This window comes from Pezoporus wallicus, unplaced genomic scaffold (genome assembly GCF_028554395.1).
Source record: "Pezoporus wallicus isolate ANWC-B61680 ecotype Strahan unplaced genomic scaffold, APGP_CSIRO_Pwel_v1 scaffold_7392, whole genome shotgun sequence".
Taxonomy (NCBI): Eukaryota; Metazoa; Chordata; class Aves; order Psittaciformes; family Psittacidae; genus Pezoporus; species Pezoporus wallicus.
The window spans coordinates 4,570,417-4,587,454 of NW_026639923.1; the positions used below are offsets into that span (position 1 = coordinate 4,570,417).

At 37.8% G+C, this 17,038-nt stretch overlaps 1 protein-coding gene across 3 annotated transcripts in view; it reads left to right on the forward strand.

Annotated features, from left to right (window-relative positions):
* Positions 1-1,533: 1,533 nt before the first annotated feature.
* Positions 1,534-17,038, forward strand: part of VWA3A (von Willebrand factor A domain containing 3A) — a 28,304-nt gene continuing 12,799 nt past the window's right edge. For all 3 annotated transcript variants that reach the window (XM_057416855.1, XM_057416857.1, XM_057416856.1), the window contains exons 1-16: positions 1,534-1,959; positions 2,564-2,688; positions 4,144-4,198; positions 4,966-5,064; positions 5,921-6,027; positions 6,309-6,434; positions 7,734-7,842; positions 9,047-9,112; positions 9,580-9,705; positions 10,886-11,024; positions 11,114-11,217; positions 11,471-11,551; positions 13,196-13,290; positions 14,277-14,396; positions 15,276-15,350; positions 16,060-16,204. In XM_057416855.1, the coding sequence (XP_057272838.1) occupies positions 1,894-1,959; positions 2,564-2,688; positions 4,144-4,198; positions 4,966-5,064; positions 5,921-6,027; positions 6,309-6,434; positions 7,734-7,842; positions 9,047-9,112; positions 9,580-9,705; positions 10,886-11,024; positions 11,114-11,217; positions 11,471-11,551; positions 13,196-13,290; positions 14,277-14,396; positions 15,276-15,350; positions 16,060-16,204 (1,638 nt within the window). In that variant the 5' untranslated portion in view covers positions 1,534-1,893. The remainder of the gene's footprint in view (positions 1,960-2,563; positions 2,689-4,143; positions 4,199-4,965; positions 5,065-5,920; positions 6,028-6,308; positions 6,435-7,733; positions 7,843-9,046; positions 9,113-9,579; positions 9,706-10,885; positions 11,025-11,113; positions 11,218-11,470; positions 11,552-13,195; positions 13,291-14,276; positions 14,397-15,275; positions 15,351-16,059; positions 16,205-17,038) is intronic.

Genomic DNA, 17,038 nt, shown 5'->3' on the forward strand with positions numbered 1-17,038 from the left:
GACGTGGGGAGGGTGTGCTTCCCTGAAAGCACCACTCTAACCATTTGACACCATTTTATGTTGTGAATCTTGCTGGTGAGTGATAGCAGTTTTCCAAAGACGCTGGTAGCGTGCAACACCACTGAGCCCCATCCTCTGACTGAGGTAAAGCCGCCAGGCTAGGGCTCTCCTGTCAGCCCTGTGTTTCAGAGCTGTTGTTTAACCACTTCAGAACACAACCGTAGATGACTGTTTACCCCAACACACAAGAAATGAAAGCTGTCCTTTAAAACCTTTGTGAAGGATGAAAATAATGAAGGAAATGGTGTCTGCAAGCGGGTTGTCCTGCCTGGGCGTCACGTCGCTCCCCGCCCGAGGCCTGACCTTCTGCGTCCCCCGCCCCGGCCTTTACTGAGGATTGTTTTTTAATTGGTTAGAGCATTTTTCAATTAATGATTTCCGAACAAATGTTAATACAAACTGTATAAAATGAACATAATTTTCTTCACTTGTATTTTTGTTATTGAGCAAGTTTATCAAAATAAATTGTCTAATAAAGCGACTGGCCTCGGCTGCGCTGATTGGAACCGGCCTCTCCCCACCCCTCAGGTGTTTCCTCAACCCCGGCATCGCGTCTATCACCGCCCCGGGGCGGTGGGAAGCGGCGTCGGCTCCTCCCGCCGGGGCCCGACCGTCTCCACCGGCAACGCCGTAACACGCCGAACGCGGACAGCAGCTGGCCCGCTTGGGGGAAAGGGTCGGGTGAGTGCCGGGAGGTGCCTTGGCCTGGCGAGGCTGAAGGGGCTTGCGGGATCTCTGTCACTGGCTCGGTGGCCGCCCGTACTTTCGGGACCTGACCAAGTGAGGCGGGTGGGAGGAGGGAGGGTGTGTGGGGAATAGGGAACCTTTTCCTCCGTGAGGTGAGGAGAGTCCCTTGGGATGGGGAGCTGGTGTAGCTGCGGGGCGGTTCCCCCGTGAGGTGGGGACAGTCTAGAAGGCAGAAGGCTGGCTGCCCTGACGCGCTGTGAGCGGGAGGGCACAGGCGGGGTGAGGCGGGGAGCCCAGCGAAGTGAAAAGCGGGATTTTATCCTAGTTTTTGCTCGGTCTTAGTGCGCCACAGCAGGAAGGGCAGCTCACCCACGGTCCGCGCATCCCACAACCCCGGGGTGTGCCACAGTCCGGCTGTCTCCGGCTGCCTGCCTCTCACACAGCGCAGAGTTCTGGGGTTTGTGTTCGTTAATCTTTTCCTTCAGATTGAGCCGTGTAGTTAGAATCCTGCTTGCTGTACATGCACATTATTAACAGCGTAAAATCCCTTAGCAAATAGCTCCTTCAGGGTAGTTCCTAAATGTGTTCTCTGTAGATAGGTAATTGTAATTTCTATTTGCAGCTGCGTTTTAATTTGCTGTTGTCCCATGTGCTATGTAATTATCATGTAAGTTGCTGGCAATATTAATACCTTTTTTAAATAGTATATACTCCTGAGAAGTTAAACTTTTTAATACTTTTCATTTTTTTTCTTTTTTTTTTTTAACAAGGCTAAGTCTATTTGAATAATAGATACACGCATCAAGAAAACGGCGCAGTTGTTGAACAGTGATCAGGGTTTGGAAAAAGCTGGGTGAGAATACTGGTACAAAATCGTGTTGGGACTTCATACATAAATACAGAGTAAATAACTAGTTTGTATAAACTATGTACTATGTCCTTGCAAAACATTTATCATCTATCAAATGGAATGTGTACACAAATGTCAAAGTATGAAACATTTCCTGCTGAAAAAAACTTGTAAAGACTTTATGGCAATACAGGAATATTAGGAGTGATGAAGCAATAGAGTAAAATTCATTGTTTTGTAGGTTGACCAAGAAATCCAGTCTGCAGGGTGTTCATCCACCGTGTCATGACTTTACTATGTCGCATCCAGGATCAGATAATGCATTGCTGGTCACACACAGCAGCAGGATTCATGATCTGCTGGTAGGAGAGTTTTGTTGCTAAATGGAGCAACTAGAAAACTAACACATGCCCACTGTTCATACAGAGTGGGGAATAAATGCATTGATAGGCAACTAATACATTTCCTTACATGTATTTGCATATAATATAATGACAGACATAATCACTGAAGTTATGAAGCTACATGCAGAGCTGAATCAGTCTGTGAAAAATCAGGCAAAACAATAAAGGTAGATCAGTTGTTCATACTGCCTTTTTCTTCAGAAGACAATATATACCCCTTTGAACTCTGTGAAGCAAGTTTTAGAGATACTTGATTTTTTTTTTTCCACTGGTAAATCACTGGGGTATTTATTTTAATTCTTCTGCTAAACTCTCCAGTTTCTTTTCTTCCTTCCTGTCTTCTCCAAATTAAGTTCTCCTTCAGCTTACAATCTGGGGATGTACTGAAAGCTGCTTTTCCTTTACATCCCACATCCAAAAGAGTATGCCAGTACCTAAGATTGTGTTGTTCTTCAACATGCACTGCCTACCAGCAACTCTCCTTAGGATGTACGTTTTGTCACATTTGAACAGCACATTTATTTTCTTGTACTGCATTTAATTTTTTGTTACTTGATCGTAGAGAGTAGAGATGAAGAAAGTACAGTTTGAAAAGGTGCAAACCTCTGAAGAATGGCTAAGAAACTACAGTTTAGAATCCTTGCAATTAACATTAGAGCATCTGGTAGATGAAGGCAATATTATTTTGTAAGTACAATAGTGCCCTTTCTTTGCTCTGTCATTTTTGTGTGTACCTCTGATGTTAATAATGCATGATGTTCCAGGAATTTAAGGAATGGTGTTGAAGAGGTAGAGTTTCCAGAAGAGATTGTTAAGGATTTTGAGTCCAGACTTTCTGAGTAAGTATCCATCCTGTTTATGATTTTGATGCATAACTGATTCTGTTATCAGTTATCATCACCCATAACTACAGGTAGTGCCTTAACTCTTAATTTGTTATTGGTGGGAATTTTAGAGTGTCTCAGCATTAAATCCTTTCTGCTGAGATTTAGGGTAGGTGATAATTCTATCTCACTACAGCTGAGGTTTTACTTTTTTAATGAGGGTGCCAATCAGGCAGGTTTTGAACTGAAGCAGTTAACTCATTTTAGAAAGTCAGCTAGTGAATGGTTGGGTTTTCACAGGTAAGACTGCATATTTGTGGATTATGTTTACTGTAACTTGGGTTAGTGTCAAGTCATGGATCTAGTGAGGACAATTGGAAGTTAAAAGTTTTCTAAGTGAATTTCAGATATATAAAATCAAGGAATTGATTTAATTCCTTAAATTGAGAAAAAATGTGTAATTAATAGATTGAATAAGCTGTAGAATAATCATAATGGTTTTGCTGGTCTTCACATTACTTGTAAGACTGTTCGTAGGAGTGGCACTACTTCAGCATATGTTACTGTGCCAAGTCATGAAGGTACAGAATCTTCCAAAGGTCAAACCTCAGTACTTGGGCCCTGAACCATTTAAGCAAACTGTCTGCAGATCTGGTTTAAAAAAGAAGTAGCTTTTGTGTTTTGAAAAATCAAAATGTTTTTTCCCTTTAAAATGTTGATTTAAACTTCTTGTTTAAATTATAAAAATGCATATAAGTTGATTGAAGTAAAACAGTTTCAGACGGCAGCGAGCATTTCATTTTACCTCAGGTTTTACCTATTTTGAAATGGAAATTGTTGAAAGTTATGCTGCAGTTAGTCTGGCACTTCAGTGAATGTGCTGCCTTTCAACCACAAGGTTCTATCTCATGAGTTTCTTAAGCAATAGTGTAGTTTGTATTAAATACATCTCCTGACAATAACCTGTGTATGCTGAACTAAACTCAGTTTTGCCGAGCTTCTGTTGTGCACACATACACATGCTGAATACCCTTCTCCTACCTCTGAGCAGAATAAGCCAGCACCTGATTAGAAAATGGTCTCGTGTTCTGTTTTTTCAGACAGCCACATATCTAATCAAACAGCTTTAGAAGTATTTAAATGGTTAACCCTGCAACCACCAGTTGTATGAGAACACTGGAAAGAGTAGTTTTAAATACTGCTTCTCACAGATTTTGCATCTGTGTGAAGAAAGATGTGAAGACAAATGGTTGATTGTAACATCAATGTACAATGCAAGAGATTGCCTTAGCTAAATGTGTGCTATGCCTTTTGTCAGAGTGATTGAACTTTATCAGCAGCGAATTCAGTGGCTGTTGCAGGACAGCAGAAAGGTAACTTTAACTTTGAAGTATGTTTTTAGAATGGAACTGTATATGGCATTAAAGAAAAAAATAATTTTTTAATATTAGTGAAACGTGTCTTCTGTAACTTGTATATTTTTGTTATCTACTGTTACACATAGTATGCAGTGATACTTATCTTGTCCATGGATTGTTTTTCTTGATCTTTTACTGGTATGCGATTTTCTGCTTTCTAGATCTAGTCTTTCTCTTAGCAGTCTTAATCATTAGAACCTCTTGCTGGCATTTAAGCTGGATCAGACAATGCTGAGCTTAACCTCTGAGGGAAGTGGAGCTGTCTTGTAGTCCACTGTGCCCTCTCTTGCACAGCTGGTTAATTAATCACTTACTGTGCCTAGCAGGGCTAATGCTCAGGAATCAGAAAAGGATATGACTCCTTCTCAAAGGGGAGAGGGATAGAAGCAGCATTCCAAAATTTGGCTTCCACAAAGTTGCTTGATTTAACCTGAACGAGATGCTGTAGACAGTTATTTTTTATCCTTTCAAATAATGAATAGGTTGCTTGGGAAGGAGGAAATAAAATTCACTGGTAAGGTTAAACTGGGAGCCAGTTTTAATTCTTCTTCCTTGGCTTTGTCAACTGTGTCATCTTTATGCTAAAACTTTTAATGTGCAAATAAATACCTAATATTTGATTTTAAAATGGTATTGTACAAAATAAACAGTAAAATTAATGAATAGTAAAATTATTTAGCCGTAGATAAGCTTTGTATTTATAATGACTTTTCTCTTTTAAGGTGTTTGGCCTTATAAAAGGAACCAAAGTTGGACTTTTGGTTGATGTGTCTCATATAAGCTGTAGACCTAGACTGCTGGATTTTCAGAAAGATCTTTTTGTAAGTTGTAATAAAGCAGACTTTGGCAATTATACTAATCAAGCTTTTATGTAACTACAAGCCAGGAACTAAGTAGAAAAAAACCCTGCTTAAATTCATAATATACAGTACATAAAACTTGTCTGTTGTAGGACAGTATGTTTTAAATGACTTTGAAAGTGTAGTCTTTGTTCACATCTAGATTCCAACTCCAGTATAGACTGTAATAATAATACTTTCCTTATTAATATTTGGAAGTAAACTTGCTTAGCAGGAACAGCTGTAAGAGCTGGAACCAAGTTGTACATCGGGCTGTTTATAGTAAATATGGGTTCCTTATGCCTTATGCTTGTCCCAACAAGGCACACTCCGCAATTACAGTCAGAACCTTGGTGAATTAATCACTTTCTCAAGTCCCAGGAGAAACTTGTACTTTACTGTGCATTTTATTTTTATAAAATTCTCATAGTTTGGTTTGCTCAGCCTTAATATCTGAACTGTTGTTTAGCTCTACCCTTGAATAGGTGCTAAACATTTTTAGTAATTGCTCTGTGGGTGAGTAGGCCCATTCTAGATCAGTATGTTGTTTCATGTGCTCATCAGCTGAAGAGAAATCCTGATACCAGTTCAATAAATATTCCCTGCCTCTTGCCCCATTAACAAACTGGTGGGATTAAAAGAGGCTTGAGAGCTTTATCTGTCTATTTCTTACCAAATATTTGAATCTGTGTTACTTGTTCCCGCAAGCTTTTCTCTGTGGTATGTGAAAATATTGCTGTCAGCTATTCTTAGGAAATTACTGTTTTCAGTGTTTTATGTAATAACCCTACTAGAAGCAAAATGGATAGTAATGCAATAACATTTCTTAATTTATTAGTGCTTAATAGATGAGCAGCTATGTTACAAGAAGCAACTGTACTGCCTCTCATTCAGTGCAGAAATGTCAGCTCTGTGGGAGAGTCCAAAAATCATCAATGTTCATGTGTAAGTACGTTTCTCTATAAAATAAAGGTTTTCCAAACAGGGTCTCCATTTAATTAGAGCAATCCATTGTAGATAATAGTGGGTTTTGTCTTGTTCCTGCAGTGATTTTTAAGAAAGAAAAAAAAGCAATGAATTTTAAGTGCAGTCAGTGATTTCAAGCTGGTTGTTCCTGCATAAAATATCTTGGCAGCTCCTGTGGTTTGTAGTAATCTTCATAATCTATCTTATTTAGCACCTGCATGTTAAGTGTCTATGTTTTTTTTTCTGTTTTCCTCCCCCAGGCTACATGAAGCAAGACAGTGGATAAAACAGCTGGAGCGTGGTCGAGGCTGCAATTTACTGAAAGCCTTAAAACATGTCTTTACGATGAAAGAACTCAATTCTCTTGTTCTTATTGTAGGAAGCTGGTAAATTTATCTGTCCTAACAACCATTTTAACTTGGATACAGAATTGGTTCAAGAATCTGAACCTGATACAAAAATAAATAGAAAATTTAAGATCCAGGTTTTATGTATAAAGTTTAGTTCATATCCCTGAACTTCTTTATTTCTTCCAATTTTTACTAATTATAAATCTCTTTTATGATACAAAGCTACATTTTTCCTTTGCAGATCAGTTATCACACTAATCCGCTAGAAGTCTGCTAGCTCTAATTTTATGCTAATAAAAGTCCTTCAGCATCATTAAAGATGTCACTGAAAGGGCCCACACTGCTGGGTTAGATCAGATGATGAGCTTGATTTTGCTATAAAATGGCATTAAACATTCAAAGGTAGTTTTGAATGTGTTTGTGAGAACACATTCTCTCTGTGATCTTGGTGGTGCTGATGGAAAACTTACAATATCTGATTTGAATGTATGAAAAGAGGCTGAGATTAGAAAAATTATGGATTTAAATTCTAAAGTTCTACTGTCATGTAAAAATTTTTAGTACTGAAGTTAGGATTACAAGCAAAAGACTGCAGTAAGGATTTTGGGAGTGTTACTGTACTCCCAATTTATTATTTGTATTTATTTTAAATGTGCAGAAATGGGATGATGTAACCTTTGGCAAGGTTGATATTCAGGGAGATTGAGATTACATTTACTGAATGCTCAGTGTTCAGTTGAAAGGTTCCAAGTTTTGCTTAGACCTGCTTTGAACAGACGGCAAAGTTTAGAGTGTGTGCACATGAAAACTTGATTAATTTCTATCCCTGGCAAAAGTGTAGCTGGGAGGAAATGATTTTCCTAGCCATGAAGAACCATGAGTGGCTAAATTCTGAACACAAAGCAAAGTTTTACTTTCCTTAATGAAGACAATGGACATCCTTACAGGTTGAAGATCTGAGTTGAAAGCTTTTCTATCACAGTTTGTCACAGTGGGCAAAACCTCAATTCCCAATTTTTAGCTTCCAGAGCTAGCAAGGAATAACTTGGAACATTTCATCCACAAGCCATTGTGAACTAGAATAGAGCCTTAGTGCTTTTGTTATCCTTCAGGTTTTCAGGACAGAACCAAAACTGTAGTAGTGGTACCTCAGTAATGGTTGAAAGAGGGAGAGGAGGTCAGGCTGTGCTAAATGACTGGATTACATTCCCATGATTTGTTAGATATTTCCCATTCATTTTCTTCCCTGTCTTCTTCAGTGTGGTCTTTCCCCCCCCCATTTGATTACTGCCATTGTTATTAATTTTTTTTTTCGTACTTATTTATTTATATCAGCCCTGATCAGTCTTTGGAAATTCTGTCTGACTATGCTCAGCAGTGTATGCTAGGAAGAAAACTACACCTTCATGCTGTTACATATGATTGCAGCAGTCCTTCTTCTCTTGTAAGTAATTGTATTAATACTTCTTTAAGTGTCCTGTCATTTGTTTCCTATTCAGCTGCTGTGTCTTCTCACATACACTTTTGTGGGAAAGCTAACCTACTCATTAAAGAGTTCTTGATCTAACATTGTATTTGCACACATGAAAAAGTCTGTTTTGGAGTATTTATCGTGATTCATATCAAAGCCAGAACAGGCAACCAAGTGGTGTTGACAGGCTTAGCAGCTAAAGGGAAGTGGTTATCTCCAGATAATCATCCTGTGTGTTTCCAGAGAAGACTCTGGGGCTGAGAGCTCTTTTGCAGGTGAAAGCAGAAAGAGGGGACTTCAGGTAGGCAACATTGCAGTAAGGACAGGTGGGAATAGAGAGGGATCATAGGAAAAAGACAAGGACTTGGGAGTGAGATCATATGAGCATGGGAGTCTCTGGATAGGAATATTTTGGTATGGAATAGCATCAGACCTAGTAGACTTGCTCAAATTATTGTCTTGATCATGAGCAGTGGTTTGGATGTTGGCAGTGACTGCCTCAAGGAAGAGGAGGACAGAAGGATAAGCAGATATTTTTAATTAGCTTCTTCACAGGAACTTGGATTTAGGTGTTGATTGCTTGCTAAAGCTTATCCTTAAGGCATGTAGTAACTTCAGTAGAAGGGAGGACACGACTGAAATCCCGGTTTTATAGAGAATCATAAAATAGTTTGGGTTGGAAGGGACCTTCAAAGGTCATCTAGTCCAACCCTCCTGCAATGAACAGAAGGTTCTTCAGTGAGAAGATTGGATGCAGTAAGGGGACTCTAGTGGTAGGTAGTATGAGAGAAGGATCTGGGAGAGATGAAAAAAGCAGCAAAGTATTTAAGAGGTAATTATGGGCAGGGGAAGGATAGCCTAGCATTTGTACTTGTAGACTTCAGTGATATGCTTTTGATCTGACTAGCAAGAGCCTGCCCTAAAAGGAAGAGAAAGTGACACAAGGTGAATAAGCTTGATCCTTATTGTCTATTTTGTAAATTCTTTACGGAGTTGATTTTTCAGTCATGTTAAAGACTGGTAAGAAAACAGTGGAAACATACTTTGGCTTTTTCATTACATGTACCTCAAAGCTTCTTTCTTTGTCACTAATTGAGAATTAAATACCGACAACCCACATTATCAAAAGGTACTACTGAATCAAATTAACTGGTTTTCTTCCTATTTATGTATGTAGGCAGTTCTAAAGAACCTTGCAGAAGCTGTAAGAGGCCGTTATCATTGTTACTCTTCAAAGGGAGAGGTAGGTGACAGCTAGAGGGGCAAAATATTTTTCTCTTTTTGATGATTCTTCACTTTAAAACGTAATTTAGATATAATCTGAGTAGAAGTTCACAGCAAGAACTGGTGCCAAAAGTCTCCATCATGGTAGTGCTAAGGATGTGGTCAATAAATTGTGGTTAATTCCTTCTGCAACTGAAAATGCTTTCCTAGAAGCACAATAAATTTTGCAAATGTTGTTCCCTGACTTAAAGCTGATGAATAGGATGAAAGCAGTGGCTTATTGTAGACTGACTCAAAGTAATAAAACAATGTCTTGTTTATAACATGATGGCTAAATTATCTGTGGTGCATTAGATACATTTACACTCAGTTCTGCAATACCAGGCAGTCTTGTATAGATATAAGCACATCAAAGTAAGAAAGCTGTGTTTGGTTGGTGTTTGAATAGTAGTTAACTTATTTTTCCCTTTGTTTTTATATGTACAGAGTTTTGATAGCAGTGATTTTCAGCTGCTACTTCAGGAATCCCGGAAGGCCAAGGGTCTACTTGGGAGCATCAAGCAGACTTTCCAAAGAAGAACTGGTGACTCGCTTGTTGGTAGAATAGCAGATGTATGTATCTTTTTATTTTCAGATGTACACCAGATACTTTGAAGTATTGGGGGTAGAAGTTTTTAGTGTTTACTATATGAAGAAAAATTATATGATTAATCAGGTATTTTGGTAAGTGAACTTTGAATATTATGTATTGGCCGTCCATTGTAAGAGCAGATTAAGGCCCAAACCAGTAAAGAAGACATTTTGCTGTATGTTCTCTGAAATGCAGCAAATTTTATATATCAAACAGAAGTATGATGAAAAGAACATTGTACCATGATCATAATGGAAGTCTAAGAGAACCACTGGCCTAACTGTATGCATAATCATTTAAATGAAGTTTCAATAGTCCTTTAAATTGGTAAAAAGATACTTCTCCATGATCAAGATGGACAATTACTTGAGCAAAATCATAAGGGCTCGCCTAGATCTGTTACTAGTATTGAAGTTAGGAAGCTACAGTCTGCCTGTTACACATCTGTCTCTGTTGGTCCTAGTTTATCATGAGGCTTTGGTGCCATTTATTTTGTAACAGTTGTGTTGGTAATGTTTCTATTTTTATGCTTTATTTGATCAACATACCAGGGGTTGGTTCTTTGTTTGCTTGTTTTTTCTCCAGTAAAGCAACTTCTAAATACTCTTGATGGAATATGTGTGAGGAAGAAAAAGAAACTCCTGTGATTTTTCTTTTTTTCTATGGGATATTTGGAAATTCTAGTTTTGCTTTGATCTGGTAGAGTTTGTTTACTCATGTCTGTCTTTCACCTTGTCTTAAGTGGAAATACGCATCTCTCTTTTGCTTTATTCTCATCTCTGTACTTTTTAGGGGCCTGGAAGTTTAGGAAGTGGCTAAATTTGCCTACGGTCACTAAACTTGAAAGCTAAAAATTTGGCAGCACTGCTCCTTTTCATAGTTACTTTTCTTGGAAAAGATGATTTCCTGTATGTACAACCATGATCTTTCCATTTTCCTGTGGGATTTTGCATTGTGGCAAGCATAGTGAAGTTAGTGGAACATTGTCCCCCAAACCTATCTTTACAAGGACCAGTTATAGCTATTTTCAAAGTGTTTTTCTTATTGAAATCCCAGTACTTTGAAAACAAGTAGAACATAAGTAAAATAGAATATTTTGGATTGAGGGTAAAAAAAAAAAATGCAGAAAGTTGAAAGAGTTTTTCTTAAAATCCATTTTAGGTTTCCACAGAATTTGCAAGTACAACACCTTGTAACTTCTTCCCAAAGCCTCTAAAGCACGAAGGACCATTAGTTATTCAAACACCATGCATGCTGGCCAAAACCTCAAAAGAATGGTTAAAGACATATGGATTGAAAGGTAGTGCAGAAAGAAAAGCTTAACAGGTATGAAACATGAACACAAGGCAGAGCATGTGTTTTATTTCATTTCTTTGTTTCTTGCTATAGCTAAAAAGTTAAACCTTTACCAAGTTCTGGCTCCTAATGCTTTCTCTCCTGTGGAAGAATTTGTACCCATTCTTAGAAAAACAGTATCATCAACTCTACATGAGGTATGTAATGAGGACTCTTTTCTTTTTCTCATTGTTTTCTTTTTTCTTTCCTTTTTCTTCCTATTGCTGCATTTTTCTATTTGAAATCAGTACTTTATAAGTCATGAAATTCTACAGGCTTTAATTGAAGTTTGAGTCACTGATTCAGATCAAGTACTTATGCATTCCTTAGAATAATTCAGGAAGGAATTCCATGTTAGTGTAGCTTATATAGGCTTCTGTAAACACACAGTTGTGTTATTTATCATTCTAGAAAGCAATGATTCAGTTTGAATGGTATGATGGAACTGTGAAAAATATCCATGTTGACCTGCCAGTGTTGTACAACTATCAGGTGAGTTGTCTGTAGTGATGTGGCCTTGTCGGGGCTAGATAATCATCTAGCTAGTTGTGCGCGTTGTGAAATGGTGAGGTCCAAATGTAGCAAGTTCTACATGATTGCCAAATGGCAATATTGTTCAGATGGTCACATTGGAAGCAATGCGTCTGAAGTTACTTTTTTTTTACCAAGAGTAGCATTTTAGCCTTAACGGTGCTCCTACAACACTCTTGCTGTGCATTTAGACATGTTTGCTAATGTGAATGTCAAAGACGTGAGATTTCAGCATGTTTTCTGCATAGCCAACTGGTTTTTAAGAGTCAAAGCAGAAACTATTTCTGCTTGCTTGATGGCAGGTTGTCATATCTTTGCTTTACTCTGAAGTGTCAGTAGAATCTGGGTATTTGTATTTCATGTTTTAACATATTCTCAGTCTTCATACTTAATGTGGATTCCCAGAATTGTGCCAACATAGTTTTTGAACTGTCTGTACCAGCGTATTATGCTGCTTTGCATTTGCCTTCAGCCCAGTAATTGCCAGAGTTTCTTCAAGAGGGTAGCAAGGCTGCTGCTAGAGTTTTGTCAAGTTTGCAGATGAATTAAGAACACTGTTAGGTGGGAGATGTTAGGATTTTTTGATATTTGCTAGGTGTGTTACTATATAGGAAATCTTAAAAATACTGGTGTACCAGGAGAACATTTAAACTGTACGGGGTATTGAGGGCCTTTGAGGATTTAATTTGCTCTTTTCAGTATAGAAGAAGTAGAGATACATACATACATATATATAATATATATGCAGATAACATAATGAAGGCCACTGGAATTTTTATAGACAGTAGCTGTTCTTGAAGATTTCCACATTGGTCAGAATGCAGATGATCAGAGTGTGGCCCAAGTTTAATGAAATAGAAGGTGCGTGCGGATATTTGCAGTCAGGGTGCGTTATACAGTGGTCTGTTCATTCTTTTTCTTTTCTCTCTTCTGTACCACTCCAGTAGCAGCCCTGACAAAGGGCTGTGGGAATGTTTCCAGGCAGGAAATTCTTTAAATTGGAAGAGGGGTGAGAAATCTGTAGAGTTCTATAGTTGGGTCAAAAAGGAGAGTGTAAAGTTTAACAAGCTGACGTGGAAGCAGCTTCTGGCTCCTTGATCAGATGCTTGTGTTCTGTGCTCCAAAAGTATGCTGTCTTGTAGCTTTATTACTGAATTCAGTGTCCTTTTCTAGCTTGATTTGCCCTCATACATAAGCTTGCAAAGGTCATGTTCTGTAGGATTTGGACAAATTGCCTTAATGTCTTCAAATTGATACTGTGTTAAAGAATAATATGTGTATGAAAATACTGTGTTTATTTTAAATTATGTGTTTTGTTATGAACACTGCCTAAAAATGCTATTGAAAAAAATGATAAGCTTGCAAAAAAGACCTTTAGACCCTTTGTTGCTTTTCTGTCATTGTATGTTCTTATGGACTATATTATCTTTACAAAAAATTAAATGTTGCTGTCAAAATGAATGAAAATCATTTATTTTTTCATTACTATGCTGTCATGTTACATGACATGCTACATGTTATAAGTCAATGCCACATTGCATTCGGTAATAAAAGACTTATTGAACTTTTTGTTTTTATCTTAAATTTTCTGTATTTAATCCATAGAAACTCCTTGTTAAAATGGTAAGAATCTATGAGAAAAGAATTGACTGGCTATCTGTTGCTAGCAGAAGAATATGGGGAAGTGTTTGTGAAAGGAGGTATTGTACTTTGATAGTCCTTTCTTTGTATATGGTTCTAGTGTCCAGCCTTTCCTTTACGCGTAAGTCAGCACCAAGGAACACAGGGCAGAAACCAGTTAAGATGTAAAGACAGTGGTTGCAGATATAATCAGTGTAAGCAGTCCACTTCTGAAAACAAATATTGATATTCAGCTTTTGTGATGATCTGTGAATGTAAAGAATCCAGTGATTATTGGTCAACACAAAATGGCAATTTCCATTTGACAGGTTGAGATTCTCAAGTTTGAGTTATCTAGCAAGTAAGCCCTTGAGGAATGTTCTATCATAAATCTCACATGAACAGAACCTGTTGGCAAAAGGTAGTGTTTACAGTCAGCTTTTGAAACCCATGGTGTTAGTATTTATGCAAAGAGTTTTTCTGTACTGACAAAGCAAGTAGTTGGTACGTTGAAGCTCATTTTCTAATAAGAACTCATGAGAGTCATCCATGCTTTTCAGGAGTGTTTTGAATATTCCAAGTATAGAGAAGAAAGTGGACATGTTTAGGGTTCAGTAGCCATTATGGCACTACATGTGCTGGTACCCTGATTGTTGCATAGCTTAGGAAACATAAACCCATACAATGGTTTGGGTTGGAAGGGACCTTAAAGCTCATATGGTTCCAACCCCTGTCACAGGCTGGAACACCTTTCACTAGACCAGGTTGCTCAAAACCCTGTCCAACCTGTCCTTGAACACTGCCAGGAATGGGGCAGCCACAACTTTTCTGGGCAGCCTGTGCCAGGGCCTCACCACCCTCAGAATTTTCCATTATTGTTACTAATGTTTTTTAATTCTCACCTCATGTTTTGCAGATTTTTTTTTTTTAATACAGATTCAGTGTTTATGCGTTTTGATACATAGCTAAAAAATACTTTCTCTGGCAAGTTAGAGTACAGGGATGGTAAGAATGTGTAATTAAGATTTGTTCTTTTTCTTTGATGAATAACATATTTCTTATCTAGGGTGGTTATACTTGTTGATGTATCAGTGACAAGCTCTCTGTATGTCATCCATATCCAACATTCTTTGCGACTTTTACTTGAAGAACAAATGTCAAATAAGGATTGCTTCAATATTATAGCGTAAGCAACTGTTTAAGGTTCTTTTGGAATAATTGTAACACGTGGCAATGAAAGAAGTATGCTGAAAGATTGTACTTGCTAATGGACATATTTTAGATTTTTTAATTGTATTGAACATTTTATGATGAAGAGTCAGTAAGAGTAGCACTGGTTTGTCGTTACTGGTAAAGTGTATGGATCAAATGTACAGAAACCAGATTAGTAATTAAAAATCACTGGTTTGGGTGATGCTCACTGGAACTGATCGTGTCATATGTGTTACAGTTTTTTATCCTGCTATTTTGTTCATAACAATGGCATTAATTAACATGTTAAGTTTTCATTGGAAGAGGATTTTGTTATCTCAGGTGCTGTAACTGAGAACACTGTTTACATTTTACAGTAACTCCAATACTTTCTATTATATAATAGTACTAAAATTCTGTACGGGACATTGGGAGTCAGAAACATATGGCACAGTTGCTGAACAGCAGCTGGACAGGTTTATGACTGACAGGTAAAAGGAAGAGACAGCAGCTCATGGGAGTTCCAAACCTGGTGGGAGAACAAAGCCCTTACCTCATGAGGGATACAGGCAGCATCTGAAGGTTGGGTTTTGTTTTTTTTGTTGCAGTCCTTCTGCTGAGCTTTTACTAGCTCACTTCAGATACTATTCTTCAAGTAAAAATGTAGTCTGGCCCACTGCCTTGAAAATCTGACAGCCCCTGAGTGGTGGATAAATGTGCATAACTAAATGGTTTGAAATAGAAAGTAGTTAACATCAGGCAGCTTTACATTTGTAATACCCCAAATGAGAGTTCTCTTTTAAAGTCAGTTTCTTCTTTTTGCTTGTTCTAAAGCAAAATCTGAAAATTAATTGCTGTTGTTTTTCCATGAAAGATTTGGGAGTGATATTGTGCCTTGGCAGCTGGAACTGGTTCCTTCCCAACCAGAAAACTTACAAAAGGCTTGGAGGTAGGATCAAATAACTTTCCCATACATCTGAATTAAGTGATCATAGGTACTGTGACGCAGGTAGAACCAAGAAAGGGATTTGTGAACAGTTTAGAAAACTGATAGGTTTAAAATACTACAAAGATACGTTGCTGTGAATTGTTCTACAGTGATTATTCATGATGGTTTCTTGTGAAAACCACATTGTAAAGTTTAATATCTCGGTGAGTTTGTATTCTTTATGTATACAGAATATATATGTACACAGATACAGAAGTGTCTCTGTGAGATGCACAGGTGACATGATGAATTGAAAACTGATTCAAATCAAACTGGGATGTGAAAGCTAAACTGTATTTTTTTCTAACATACACTGGAAACAAATCCCAGGTTGCTTTTTGTGGAGTCACACCCTCAGTGTTTCATTACACCTCTGTCATTTCATTTTCTTTCCTGTAAATTCTGCTATATTACAATATTTCCACGTCAAAATAAGAGAGAATTTTTCCCTCTCTATGGTCCCCGTCTTACCTTAGAACCTAGTTGTCCATGGTGGCAGTACAGAAACTAGAACAAATAATTCGGGTCATTCTATAATCTAGTTTTGCTCTCTGTTAAAAATTTTATACTCCAGAGCAATGGTATTTAAGATTTTTAGTTCTCTTTATTGCTTTAAGCAGGAACAAAAGGTTTTGTTGCTTCATTCTTCAAACTTTTTTTTTTTTTTTAGGTGGGTGTTAAGCCTGCAGTGCAAAGGGAGTAGAAATCTCATGAGTGCACTGAGGAGAGCTGTGGAAATAGATTTCAAAGACAAGGATAAACACAAATCACAAGGACTTTACCTGCTGACTACTGGAATACCTGATCAGGAAACAGTAAGTATTATCACAGGGTTTGCAGCATTTCTGTAAGTTCCCATTTTTTGTTTCTTTTTCTTTTCTAGTCATCATAGCTTGTTGGCAAATATTTTTTTAAATGTCTGAGCCAGCACAGCTGTCAGGATCTTAAACTTCCATTTCTGCAGTTGCTTCTTGAGTGTTGGAGGTAGCAATTATTAATAATCTGTGAATTATAGCAATTATTAATAATATGTGAGTCATAGAAAATTCAAGAGGTGTTTTTAGGGTTCCCTTCCCACTCCAGTTCTGGCCATCATTTCACTGCAAATTTATGAGTTTAAAAAAAAACAACTCTGATTTCTTTTTTTTTTTTTCGTATGATATTACTTCCTTATAGCTCATGGAAACAAAGCCATGAAGAATTCTGCTGTGGTGTTTATAGTACGCTATGTAAAGCTCCTATTTTTAATAACAGTAATCCATTGCTTGGATATATGTTCATAGTGCATGTGCTCTGTGGCCTAGAGTTTCTGAACCTATGGTAATCCATCTGCAGTAGCTATGTGTGCACAGTAGTGTGTCTCTTGCTTTTGTTAACAAACTTCGGGAAATTCTGGGCAAACCTAAGAAATCATTAAAAGCCTATGTGGATAATAAAAAAACAAAGGGTACATACAGAAAGCCAAATGGATAGTTGCATCCCTACTACTTGAAGTCCATGGCCTGTGTCTTTGATTTCCATAGATACCCTGTCTTGGCTGCAGTAGTGCTGTCATTAGTAATAGTGACAGGTTTTGTGTCTATGCATGAATTGAGGAGGCATTCAGCTACTCAGAGTATGTTCCTGAAGTGAATTGCTCAGGTTGCAAG